This window comes from Canis lupus, chromosome 13, assembly GCF_048164855.1.
Source record: "Canis lupus baileyi chromosome 13, mCanLup2.hap1, whole genome shotgun sequence".
NCBI classification, from domain to species: Eukaryota; Metazoa; Chordata; class Mammalia; order Carnivora; family Canidae; genus Canis; species Canis lupus.
This window is the reverse complement of record NC_132850.1, coordinates 57,247,742-57,261,266: the sequence shown is the minus strand read 5'-3', so window position 1 is coordinate 57,261,266 and position 13,525 is coordinate 57,247,742. Positions and strand designations below refer to the sequence as shown.

The window sequence follows — 13,525 nt, the reverse complement described above, 5'->3', positions numbered from 1 at the left end:
ATTATCCCTATTACATTTTGTAAGTAAAATATTTTTAAAGAAAAAGCTTTACATTTTAGTACGTTTAATAGCACTTTCCCCCACTTTTTGAACAAAAGGGCTTTGCATTTTCATTTTTGAACCAAAGATACTTTAGGTATAAGTTCAGTAGAGATTCATTATTAGTTCCCAAAGTGAGATTTCAAGTCAAGTTTTGAAGAATTTTCAGAGGAGTTGGAGAATGCTATTCAACTTTGGACTTAAGCATGAAGGGATGGAAAAACATTTTTAGTAAAGAGATGTCCAAAGGGGAATGACTTCTACAACCCATCTTTTCTTCAATCACAGAGGCTGTTGTAATGACAGTGAAGATGGTGGGATGCCTTCTGACAACTGCAGTGATGGTAATGACAATGATGGCAATAATAATTATAAATAAGTCATACTGGCCAATATTTTCTTTACTGTATCTTGTCCTAGCTTGGCTTGACTTGTTGTATTTAACTTTCCCAACAACACTGCGAGGCTTGTACTATTACATAATACAGATGAGGAAGCAACACTCTGAATGCAGATTAATGTGTAGTTACATACACCCAGGGAGTCGCAGAGCCAGGACGTGGCCTCACACCAAATCCCAAGCTCTTAACCATTCTACTCAAAGCCAACCAACCACAAAGCAGTTCCTCAGTGAGTGAAGCAGCTTTATTTTTTTCTCTTTGTTGAGCTTGCTAGGATTGTGAGAACAACAGAAGAGAGGCAAGCAGCCTGACATGTGCTCTACACCTGTCCAGACCCTCATCTCTCAGCTTGTCATTTAAGCACCATCTCTCCCATGAAGGGCTCTCCAATTCCCCCGTCTGACCACCAGTAAGTGTCTTCTCCCTCCTCTGAGTCCCAAAGCACTTTATGCCCCACTCAAGGCATTTATAGTTTAACATCTTTATGCCATTATTTATGTGTATATGGTCTTCCTCACTAGTCAATAAACTATACTAATAGTCCACATATGCAGATGTGTATCTGAACCATCTTTACACCCTCACAGATTATCCACGTGGTGATTACTAGCCGACTTACTGACTCCAACAATTTACACGTGAACTTTTCATAGGTATGACCTATGTTAATTCCCTTTCAAGGTTTTGGGTTGTAGGGAGAAGGGGGTGGAAGCTACTGAGGTAACATCATAAAATGAGCCAAAAATGTATATTTTGCAAAACAACTAAACTTTAGATCTAAAAATTCAACTGCGTTGAAGGTAAAATATACCTCAATGCCAACTTTATAATCAGATTCATGACCATTTTAAGAATTTAAGTTTTTTTTTTTTTAAAGATTTTATTTATTTATTCATGAGAGATACAGAGAGAGAGAGAGAGAGAGGCAGAGACACAGGCAGAGGGAGAAACAGGCTCCATGCACTGGGAGCCCGATGTGGGATTCGATCCCGGGTCTCCAGGATCCCGCCCTGGGCTTAAAGGCAGGCGCTAAACCGCTGCGCCACCCAGGGATCCCAAGAATTTAAGTTTTATGAAAAGAGTGTCACAATCCTTTAGTTCATACATTTTCAAAGACCACACCGGCGTCACACTAAGCCAAGAAGAGATTTACTCCACCCCCCTAACTCATGAGAGTGACATCTGGAAGGGAGCCAATTCAGAGAGAGTATACTCATTTTAAATTAACACAAAATCTAGCTTGTACATGGCACAATGATGTTTCCCACTGTCTTCCAAACCAAATTATTTTTTGCTTTAATACTTATTCTTAAAAAACAAAACAAAACAAAACAAAAACTTCTTAAGACATTTTCAGCCTAAGCTGAGGCTAATCCAGGAGTTTTAGTTCTTTTTTCCATTGACAACAGGTGACTACCACCAGTTTGTTCAAGCTGTCTACAACCAGTACCTTTCTCAGTAAGAACAAACTTAAAACTCACCTCCTTGGAATGATGCCATTTTCCAAACTTGTTGTCTGACTTCGGAGCCAGCGGCGCTGGTAACTGCTGGAAGAGGATGTAGAGGAGCTTGGAGATGGAAAAGGTGTAATCAAAAGGCTGCTCAGTGAGGCTGTGAGGAAGAAAATTTGAAAGTTGAAAGTTGAGGGAAATGAATCCTCACGTGCCTACACAGGCTCACACAGAAATACAGGCCAAGTGACCTAAATTTTCACGTTCTACCAGTCATATCCAGCAGGGGGAGCCTATAACTTCTGTCTTACTTCGGTACTGCACAGAAGACAGCCTTTAAAAAGGAAAATAAAATCTAAAAATAGGGATTACCAGCATACCAAATACATCAATTATCAGGCCCTACAATACAAAGCAAACATAATTACTCACCCAGAATGTATAATGCAAGTATCTGATAAAATGGTCCACATTAATTTATATTCCTACCTGATAACTAACGTCATACATAATGTTTATTTACATGTATCTTTCTCCTCCTATTTTTTCACTCCTTTTTTTTTTTACTTTTTTTTTTTAACTTTTTCACTCCTATTTTGAGGTGAAATTTAGGCAAGTAAGTGGTTCCTCCACAGAGTATCCTTTCTCTCATCTCCTATCTCCAAATATACAATACTTGCCCTCTTTCCCTTCAGCAACCAGCTCTCCCACCAACCCATCACCATTCCCTTGGATGTGAAAAAAGCAATGTCTAATCATACATATATATGTATGTATGTATGCATGTATGTGTATATATATATACACACACACATACATATATATACGCAAATAAGTAATCCAAGCAGAAAATATATTTTAAAAATATATATCTTTTTTTTAAAAAAATATGTTTTCTGTTTGGATTACTTATTTGCCTCTGGGTCTCTCTCTGCTTCTTTTTGCTATATGGTATTAGATGCCTACACTTGCATTCCCAGTGTGAGCTGACAGGCCAGCCCAGACTTCTCCAATAGGCAGGGAGGGACTCGGTCCCTTTCAGGGTAGGGAAAGGGATTTTTAGAAATAAGAGCTGCTTGATGGGTGTCTACTAGTTTGGAAGAATGAACAAAGGAAATAGACTTTCTTCCTTTTACTTTCCTCAAGCTAAGGAACTAGATAGACACTGAAATGTCACTCAAGCTAGTGGAAAAGGAAATAATGTGTTACTGAAAGCTGTTCAAGATTTTCAGAAGCAGATCACAGGACAAAGGTAATTTATTTCAGCACATATAGTATACTATGCTTATGGATATCACTTGATAAAGGCATTTCTTCATATAGAGTCTTATATTTTATAGGCACTTTTTTTTAAATATGGGCACTTTTATAGGCAGATGTCAATAACCTGATTCCCTGATCTGACTTCTTATCTTTTTTTAAAGATTTTATTGATTTATTTTACAGAGACGGGGGCGGGGGGGGGGGAGAGCGAGCCCACGAGCAAACACACCAGAAAGCACAAACAGGGGGAAGAGCAGAGGAAGAGGGAGAAGCAGGCTCCCCACCAGGGAACCTGATACGGGGCTAGATCCCAGCACACCTGGATCATGACCTGAGCTGAAGGCAGCCACTTAACTGACTGAGCCACTCAGGCGCCCCTGATTTCTTAAATACTACAAGAGTTACTTGGCTATTAGTCAGTAATCAATAAGCAAATGCTGGAGTATGTGCAATATATGCCAGGTGGGATACAGTGGTGGACAAGACAGACACATATTTCCATGGAGCTTCAAGTCTACATGAATAGCAGTGAACTTGCCAGGCTACAAAATTATTATTATTATTTTTAAAGATTTTATTTATTCATAGAGACACACAGAGAGAGAGACAGAGGCAGAGACACAGGCAGAGGGAGAAGCAGGCTCCATGCGGGGAGCCTGACGTGGGACTCGATCCAGGGTCCCTAGGATCACGCCCCAGGCTGCAGGCGGCGCTAAACCACTGCGCCAGTGGGGCTGCCTGCCAGGCTACAAAATTAGATGTAAAATGGCTCAAGGGTCTTTCCACAACAGAAGTATATGAGATGCTTTTTTTTCTAATGTATCAGTGTTTGTAACATTTGTTTTGCAGATCGAAGTCATTTTTGTATCCCTGGTATCCAGGACAGCTCTCTGGATAATTTATTAAAGCAATTAATAAATACTTAGTGAATTTATGGCACTTCACTAAAGTATCATCCAGATGTGACAGGTTGTCTCCATTCTGACCTGGTTTAACCCGTGAGGCTGGTCTTAAATCTCTAAAATCAAACCCATATTTGAAATATCAGTGGTGGGTAATTTTATTGACAGCTTTGAAGGGAGAAGGAGAGAGTTTTTCCACAAAACCACACAAAATTACTTAAGTAAAAAAAATCCCAAGTAGATATTTGTGTCCCACCCCCAAGTTCTAAAAGTCCCCTATAAAGTACACAAGCTCTTTATTCCATATTCCTAAATCTTTAGGGTCCCCTGTCTCTCTTCCAATCTTATGCTGATCAAATTAACTTCTTGGCAGGTAGAGGACAAGGCTGAGAGGTAACACTTGTGTTATAAACCTTTTTTTCCCTGCCATAGAAGCAAGATGGAGATGACTCTAAGGGTCAGATTTATTCTGGAAATTGTATGTTTTGCTGTATAATTCAGTTTGGTAAACTGAGTAAGAGCCCAGGCTCCCAGTTCAAATCCTAGCTCTGCCACTCACCAGTTGTAACACCTGGGCAGTTTACTTAACCTCTCACCTTTCTCACTTATAAAATGAGAACAGTAAAATATCCCACCTTACTATTTTTCATGAGAACTGCAATCTGCTAGAAAGTTGTGAATTATTTAGTGAACTGACACAAACATTTAAAAGAAAACAAGAAAAAATAAATAAATAAATAAATAAATAAATAAATAAATAAATAAATAAATAAATAAAATAAATAAATAAATAAAAGAAAACAAGAGGGCAGCCCGGGTGGCTCAACAGTTTAAGCACCACCTTCAGCCCAGGGCCTGGTCCTGGAGTCCTGGGATTGAGTCCCGCGTCGGGCTCCCTGCGTGAAGCCTGCTTCTCCCCCTGCCTGTGTCTTTGCCTCTCTCTGTGTGTCTCTCATGAATAAATAAATAAAATCTTAGAAGAAAAGAAAAAAAAATGAAAGAAAACAAGAGTATATTATAATGCTAATATTAATTGATGAAACTTTTATTTATTATATATGAAGATGTTTGCTACAGGATAATATAAAATGCATTAGCACGAATTACAGACAAAAGAAACATCTGAGAAGCACTGACCTATTCCATAAGTTCCTGTGAGGATTAAACAAATCAATACACTTAGCCCAGTTCCCCACACAGTAAATGCTATTTACTCCTTCTGATAACTCTTGGAATAGGAAAGCTACAAAAGACATTTCAGAGCACTAAAAGGTTATTAATCCTGATAAGTTAATCATGAAAACAACCTAGGACTTGTAATAGACACTTAAAAGGGAAAGGAAAAAAATAATAAAAATACAGAAAATTCCTTTTCTCATTATAAAATACTGAATAAAAATTTTTAATGTATACAAATGACATATCGAGCTAAAGTGCTGGCTTAGAGCTACCCAGCATTTCCTTATCAAAAATACCTTAATATTAGTTAATAGGATTTTTACATTAAAGTACTGTGGTATATCACTGTCAATTACATACTCTAGTAAGCAATATAGTTAGTAACTCTCAAATGGAAGAACAAGCTTAATTTTGGCTTCTAACTCATTGCCATTTTCATGAGAAAAGGGTGGAATCAGGTATCTGTTCCATTAACATTTAATGCATTTGATGGTTGGTTAGACTCTCCTGTCTCTTCTGCAGCTTGGACAGACCCTACTCTGTGTATTTGGAAACAATCCCATCACAATAAAAAAATATAAATATGTTAATTAGGCCCCTTATTTCCTCTCTAAGCTCATCTTACACCACTCTCCCCTTACCCCTTATTACAGCACTCTTTCTATTCCTTACACACAAAGCTCCAAATGTCTTTGCTGTTCCCATGCATACAATGCTCTGAGCTCTAATCTTCATGGAGCCTCTTACCACCTGCAATCTGCAGCTGAAAATGTCACCTTCTTGGAGAGGCCCCTCCATGAGCATCTCGTATGTTTTGTTTTCCTCAGTGATATGTGTTTACCTACATTTTACTGTCTCTTATCTGCGTTTCCCTTATGGAATATAAACTCCATGAGATCAGGGATCATGTCTATTCGATCAATGTTCTACCCCCAAACCCTACAAAAATGCGTGGCACATAAGATGCTCAAGAAATACTGCTGCATAAAGAGTGAGCAAACAATTATGTGAAGAACAATGAAGTCTGTCTCAATCGATAATTATGACAAAAACAGAGCATTAGAGAAACAAATTTCTAGAGAATTCCAAGTCTGAATATGTTAAAAGTTTCCTGTGGTCAAAGCTGTATACACTGCATTTAGATTTTCTTTTTTCTTCTACATCCATTAAAAAAATTTTTTTGTTGTTTGTTTTTTGTTTTGTGGGGGTGGTAGTAGTGGGTAGCAGTGGTGTAGTGATGTTTATATCTGTTTGACACAGAGGGTACTATCTCCAAAAGACAGTAATGATCTTTTTTACTATAACACTGACAGTACTTCTCTTAAGAGTTTTTGCTTATCTAAACATTTGACAAGTATAAGGTTCCTTAAAGTTTAGCAGCTATATTTCTCATCACAACAGAACAGAAGCATTTAAAAAGGTCAATTAGGGGTGACTGGGTGGCTCAGTCTGTTAAGCATCTGCCTTTGGCTCAGTTATGATCCCAGGACCTCTGGGATCGAGCCCCACGTCTGGCTCCCTGCTCAGTGGGGAATCTGCTTCTCCCTCTTCCCCCACTCGTGCTCTCTCTCTTTTGCTATCAATTGCTCTCTCAAATAAAATCTTTTAAAATAAATAGGTCAATTAATAGAGCTGTAATTATTGTCTGATAGGAAGATGCCATTTTTAATAAAGCCAATATATTAATAGGCAAGTCACATTTTAGTCAATACGTTGTAGTTACCAGATCACAGAATGATTTTAAGACTTAAAGAGTCCTCAAAAGCGTTCCAGGGACTTCAAGTTTTAATAAAATTCCTACAAACTCCCCTCAATGTAAAGACAAAAAGAGAATGTCCTCACCATCATGATTTCAAAATACCTGAATTTTTTAAAAATAGACTTTTTAGAGCAGTTTTAGGTTCATAGCAAAACTAAGTGGAAGGTACAGATATTTCCCTCCACAGAGCCCCTGCTTTCACATACACAGAGCCTTCCCTCTGATCTCCCCTCACCAGAGTGGTGTACTTGTGACAACTGATAAACCTACACTGAAATGTAATTATCAACCAGAGTCCATACCTTACCTTAGAGTTTACCCTTAGGGATGTACTCTTTTTGAGTCTGGACAAATGTATAATGACATGTACCCAATACTATCATATTAATCAAAATGTTTTCAGTCCCTAAAAATCCTCTGTATTCCAGCTATTCATTCCTCAGTGCCCCTGTCCCCAACCCCTGGCAACCACTGATCTTTTTACTAGCTTTAGAGTTTTGCCTTTTCCAGAATATCATACAGTTGAAATTGTGTAAGATGTAGCCTTCTCAGATGGCTTCTTTCACTTAGTAAAATGGATTTAAGTTTTCTCCATATATTTTCTTGGTTAGCTAGCTCATTACCTTTTAGCATTAATTATACTCCACTGAAAACACCTTAAATTTTAATTCCTTACCTAAGACATAAACTCATTCACTGATGCTCAATTCACTGTCTACATTTATTTGCCAACTTATTTAACCTTTTTATGCCTTTTAATCCATAGTCTGCAACTTAAGATTGAAGTGTCTAAAAGACTTTTGGGAAATATAAAAACTCTTTTGGTTCTTTGCCCTTCCATAGAAATAAGTTATTTTGTCTGGCTTTACAAAGGGATTTTAATTGAAATTACACCAAATTTATATTTATTTGTGAAACTTCATCTCTTTCTCCATTCATTTAGGTCTTCTTTTAATCAAGGTTTAAAATCTCTCTATAAATGTCTATCTTTTTTTTTTTTTTTTTTTTTAGAATTTTTCCTAGATCCCTTAGATCCCTTTACAGTTTGGGTTGCTTTGCATTACTTTTTTATTCTAATTTTTCTTAAACAGGTAATAGGAATGCAAATGTAGAAAGGAAAAGGCTAAAAGAGTCAACAAATTTGTGAAACTGAAGAAGATAAATATCCATTCCAGGAGAATACCAAAGGTCTGACTTGAAATATGGGAATATTATAAAGAAATGAAGAAATTGAGTTCTGTCCAAACTACATTACAGACTGCCAAGTTTATATATAGAAGGCAAGGCAAAGCCCAAAGTAAAGATTTGACAGTAACGATACAAGAAGACATTTTTAGATTGGGATAGAGTCTCACATTGCCTGTGGAAAGAATAAACCAGAAGTGCCAGCCTCCAGTGATCCTTGCTCCACACACCAAAAAGGACAATACTGACACAAAAGGGATCCCAGTGCCACAATTTGGAGATCCTGGTGCTGGGGATCCAGTTGTAGACTACAGCTAAGCAGTTCTCTATTCTGCATTTCTAGTCTCAGGTGGGCTGAGCAGAAGGCTCCAAATCTTATCTGAACCCTGGAGGTGATGAAAAACTGTTTCAGGACAACTTCCCAGGGGAGACAGAGAATTGAGTGGGTGATGACCTCCCAGCAGCTCCTTAGAGGCCTCCTATTTCTCTTGTGTTCCCAGAGGAGCACAAGTTGTATTGCCAAGACTCAGATAAGCTGAGTTCAAGCCTTTGCCTATATGTGTACACACGAAGTCAATGGGATGCTATGGCCAGACAACAAAATAGTACCTTCCTTGACTCTTGCCCCTCTTTACAAAGCACTGTATCAGTTAAGTCAAAAAAGAATTCATTTACAAATGGGATGTCATTTTGCATTATTCAAAGGTGACCCACATTATAATAAACAGTCTGACTCCATTTTTTAATGTTTAACTACTGATACCTTTTTTAAGCTTCTCCTCCCAACCCCATCCCCTTTTTGTCCCACATCTGGGCAGGGTAATGAGAAACCCCAGGGGCTCTCTCCTCTGGAACTAGTGGGAAGTTCAACCCATGTGTGGAAGCCCTCACCCTGGCCCTACCCCCTAACCACCATAAAAATCTCAAGATCATTTCCTTTCTCTTTCTCTCAAGTCATTTTCTAACCAGCTTGGGAAATGCACCCTGCTCTCACCAGAAAGCATCATTATGTGAGTGATAAATATTTTCATATCCTCTTGGCATACGTGTGGTATCATCAGTCTTGACATGTAAACCAAATTTTGGGTGGGGTCCAACCTGTACCTGTATAGTGACTAAAACACATGTCCTATGTGAATACTATGATGATGCATATTCTTACACTGAAGGTTCATTTTAAAACACTTGACTAAAGGGGCACCTGGGTGGCTCAGTCTATTAGGCGTCTGACTTCAGCTTGGGTCATGCTCTTGGGGTCCTGGGATCAGGCCCTGCATCAGGCCCCAAGCTCAGTGAGGGTTCTGATTCTCCCTCTCCCTCTGCATTTCCCATGGCTCATGCTCTCTCTCAAATAAATAAAATATTTTAAATAAATAAATAAAATACTTGAATAAAAGTGTTTGAAAGTAGACTATAAAGTTTTTCTCATATTGGTCTTTTTATTTTACTGCTTTTAAAAACAGAGGAAATGACTTTGCTCAGCAAATGAGGAAATTATTTTTCTTGTCAATGATTTGAACATTTTGATGAGGAAGAGAATCGAAGCCTAAATTAAGGTGATAGATTAACAAGGCTCAGTGGCTCTGGTCTCAGTCCTGGCCCTCTGAAGCTTACTCTACTCATGTACCCAAAATCTAGCTTCTGCCCCAATCCATCTCTTCAGAGCCAATTTCCTATTTCTAAATTACAGCTGACTACTCACAGCTAAAGAATTTAGACACTTCTAACTAAAGAGTTATCTCAATATCTGTCTCCCTGGACTGGCCTCCTGCTTTCCCACACAAGTTAATGCCAGCATCCTCTGCTTGTTTACCTGAGTCAGAAACTGGAGAGTCACCCTTGGTTCCTCCTGCCTTCTCCATATCCTGTGCCCCCCTGTCACCGAGCCGCCTTGCCAGTCCCACCTCCTATAGCATGGCTAAAACCCATCCTTCTCCTCTCCTAAGACCTTGCTCAAAATTTGTTAATGGTAACCATGAAAAGAACAACTTCTCAAAAAATAATTAATCTTCTAGATTAACATATGCAGAGAGAACACATTAAATAGCCAAAAGAGAATACAATGAAAATGCATTTCCCTTACCTGTCCCAACCTTTATCCCTTCAATAGACATTCTATGAATATACTTATCTATCTTTATATGTAGACAGAGAGCTTGTAAAATGCCTTTGTTTTGATGGTTTACTGGAACATGTTATTAATACACCTTTCTTTTTCCACTTAAAAGTATACCTAGGAGAATTTTTCTATTTCAAGGCATTCTGAGCTACCTCACATCTTTTAACTACCACATGGTATCTTTTCCCTGAAAAGTACATAATTTAATCAATACCTACTAATGAACATTAAGGTTGCTTCCTATCTTTTTTAAACAATAATATCTCATCTTGTCTCCTTCTAGTCCTCATCTTCCAGAATGATACTAGAAAAATGGTTCTCAAACGTGCTATTGGAAAAAGCCTACGAATATGAATATTAAATTTTAAATAAAATATATATTTCTCACTGGACTTCCTTAATACATTCCAAAAATTCAGGAAATAAGGCAAATACCTTTAAGTAAACTGTTCGTCTTATGAGGAAAAAACATAGTGAGCTTATTATTTACTTTGTTCCTTTACTGAAGAAGCCTCTTAAAAAAAAAAAAAAAGTCTAACTAGTTAAGGCAGTAAAGAAGTTACTCTTTTTAAAAAAATGTTCATTTGAGAGAGAGAGTACATGTGCGTGGAAGGAGTGGTAGAGGCAGAGGGAGAGAATCTGCAGCAGACTCCCCGCTAAGTGCACAGCCTGACATGGGGCTTGATCTCACCACCCATGAAATCATAAACTGAGCCGAAATCGCAAGTTGAACACTTAACTGACTGCATCATCCAGGTGCAGCTTCCTTTTTTTTTTTTTTAATAAGTTAGATATTCTTGTTATTGCTTTATTTCTTATTCTCTCTGTGCATTCCAAGCTTGTAAAGAGGCACTAGAGTACTTAATATGAGGAGTAAAATGCATTAAGACATAGATCAAAATTAAACTTTTTGATTTCCTGTTATTACAAAAAGCTACTGTAACTTAGAAAAAAACCAAGCTGCATATTTTTCAAAGACACTATTTCAAAAAAGGGAGGAGGAAAAAAAACCAATGAACTATTTTTCAAAATAGTATCAGTTATCTGATACTAAATCAGATAACCATTTTATACTAGCTATATACATTCATTCTCTCTCTCTCTCTCTCTCTCTCTCTCTCTCTCACACACACACACACACACACACACACACACACACACAGTGGCGGGAAGCCCCAAAACTTTGGAAAAACTATTTTGAAAAAAGTTAATAGAAAAAAACCTAAGCCCCTTCATCCCCTGAGAAATTAGAAAACATCACCATTAATGTATTTTAGCAATAGACATATTGGTCCAGCTTTTTCTGGAGCACAGTTTGTGAAGTACCACATGGATCTCAAAAACAGAGCCAATTATGTTACATCCCCTAGCTGCCCCTGCTAATAAGATTAAAGCCAAACTCATCAGGTACTGGTGCCATCCAAATCAGCCTTTCATAACCTGCCTTACCTACTAACATTCCCAACCCCGCAGGCCAGTCCTGCCATTGTTCAAACACTCTGTGTACTCTCAAGAATCTACACCCTTGCACAAACTATTTTCGGAAATGCTCTTTTCCTAAACTCTGGTGCAGTTCTTTTCTACCTTCAAGGTGTCACTCAAATATTACCTCTTCTATGAGGCCATCACCCTGAATTCCCAGGCAGTTACTCACTCCTCTTTGCTCCCACGTATTTCATGAGGTGGTATTTATCACACTGTATGTTAACTCTTGGTTTACATGAACTCTCTCTGAGGGGAGGTGCTATACTTCACTCTACTTCAATAACACCCAACTTCTGGGAGAGTCTGACAACACAGGTGGCTAAAAACTGCTATTCAATAAACAAATGTAGCTTGATGACTGGCTAATTAGGAATCAGTGCTACCCTTCTAACTCCTGCCCTTAATTTCAACTGTATCAAATTGGTCTTACTGTGGAAACCATCAAAATAATGCAGTTTTCTAACCACAGAGTAAACCCCTTTGGGAATGCAAAACCATATGGCTCTTTGTAGTCCCAGAACATACTGTGTGTTCCACAGAACTGCTAAACATGAAATGAAATGAGCTCCTACATCCACTCCATTCTTTCAAGTTTGCCTGCAAAAGGGGGTACATAAGGAAGGCACTGGTGGGAAAGGACAAAGAACATTAGATTTCTTTTGGATGGGGAACTGTAAACTCTCCTTTAAAATCTCTTTTTATCCTGGAACAAGTTTCTCTGTATAAACAATTATTTAAAAACAAATAAAAAAGCTTTTCTCAAGTCACTTCTCTACTGGACTCTTCCAGGAAGCAGGGAAGAATCTTACAGACCTGACTTGTGATCATGGGAATTTGGGGTAGTATTCATGAAGCCAGGTGAACTGGTGTGAAGCATGATTTCAGAGATTCTACTGAACTGGCACATACAGCTACAAAAATTCCCCCATCTCAAAAGGTGCCGACCTAAGTAATTTTGGAAATGAGTAGACGTCTTTAAGACAAAAGGTAAAAGGAACTCTAGTTAATAAAATTGTTTCCTTCCTGGGTACAGCTTAACAATCAGACCTTGCTCTATACATATACTGAAATGAAACAATTAATTAAGTGGATGGCAGGCAATGAGAGCCAGGTGGAGCGGGGGTTTCACATAAGCGAGGGGAAGAAGGCAGAATGATCCATGTGGTAATGGCTAACAAATAGAGACATCAGTATAAACTCATGTTTAACCTAACATACATATGTTACACTTAGCAATATTATAATATATGTATACGGTTAGCATATAAACTTCTTTTTTGCTTGTCAGTTGAGAAGGCCTATAAAAAAAGACATTCCAACAGCATCGAGCATATCTAATATATAGATCTTAAAACCTAATACCATTTTCCAATGAAAGAACAGGTTCCATGGAGCAATGGCTAACTCTATGACTGGGGTAGGAAATATATAAGATAATATAGAAGTCTGGAGTATCTTACAGCATCAGAAAGTAAGGATTAAAAACACATACATACACATGCTGATAGGGGTATGTTAAAGAAACACAGAAGCCAGCTAAAAGAGTTCCATGACTTCCATGGCCAAAGCTGGAACATCTTCAGCTCTATGGACTGACTGAATCAATGAAAGAATAGATGAGTGGAAGGAGACGAATCTCCCATGCAGAAGAATTCCAAGTAATTTATGTAGACACAGATACTCTGCTTCAAGGGAGGTAAGCATAACTCTCCACTCCTTAGGTGTGGACCATGCATAGTGAC

At 38.1% G+C, this 13,525-nt stretch overlaps 1 protein-coding gene across 4 annotated transcripts in view; it reads right to left on the bottom strand.

Annotated features, from left to right (window-relative positions):
- The window catches only part of FNIP2 (folliculin interacting protein 2), a 132,279-nt gene that overhangs the window by 39,109 nt on the left and 79,645 nt on the right, over nt 1–13,525 (bottom strand). For all 4 annotated transcript variants that reach the window (XM_072773783.1, XM_072773785.1, XM_072773782.1 and 1 more), the window contains one exon: nt 1,922–2,051. In XM_072773783.1, the coding sequence (XP_072629884.1) occupies nt 1,922–2,051 (130 nt within the window). The remainder of the gene's footprint in view (nt 1–1,921; nt 2,052–13,525) is intronic.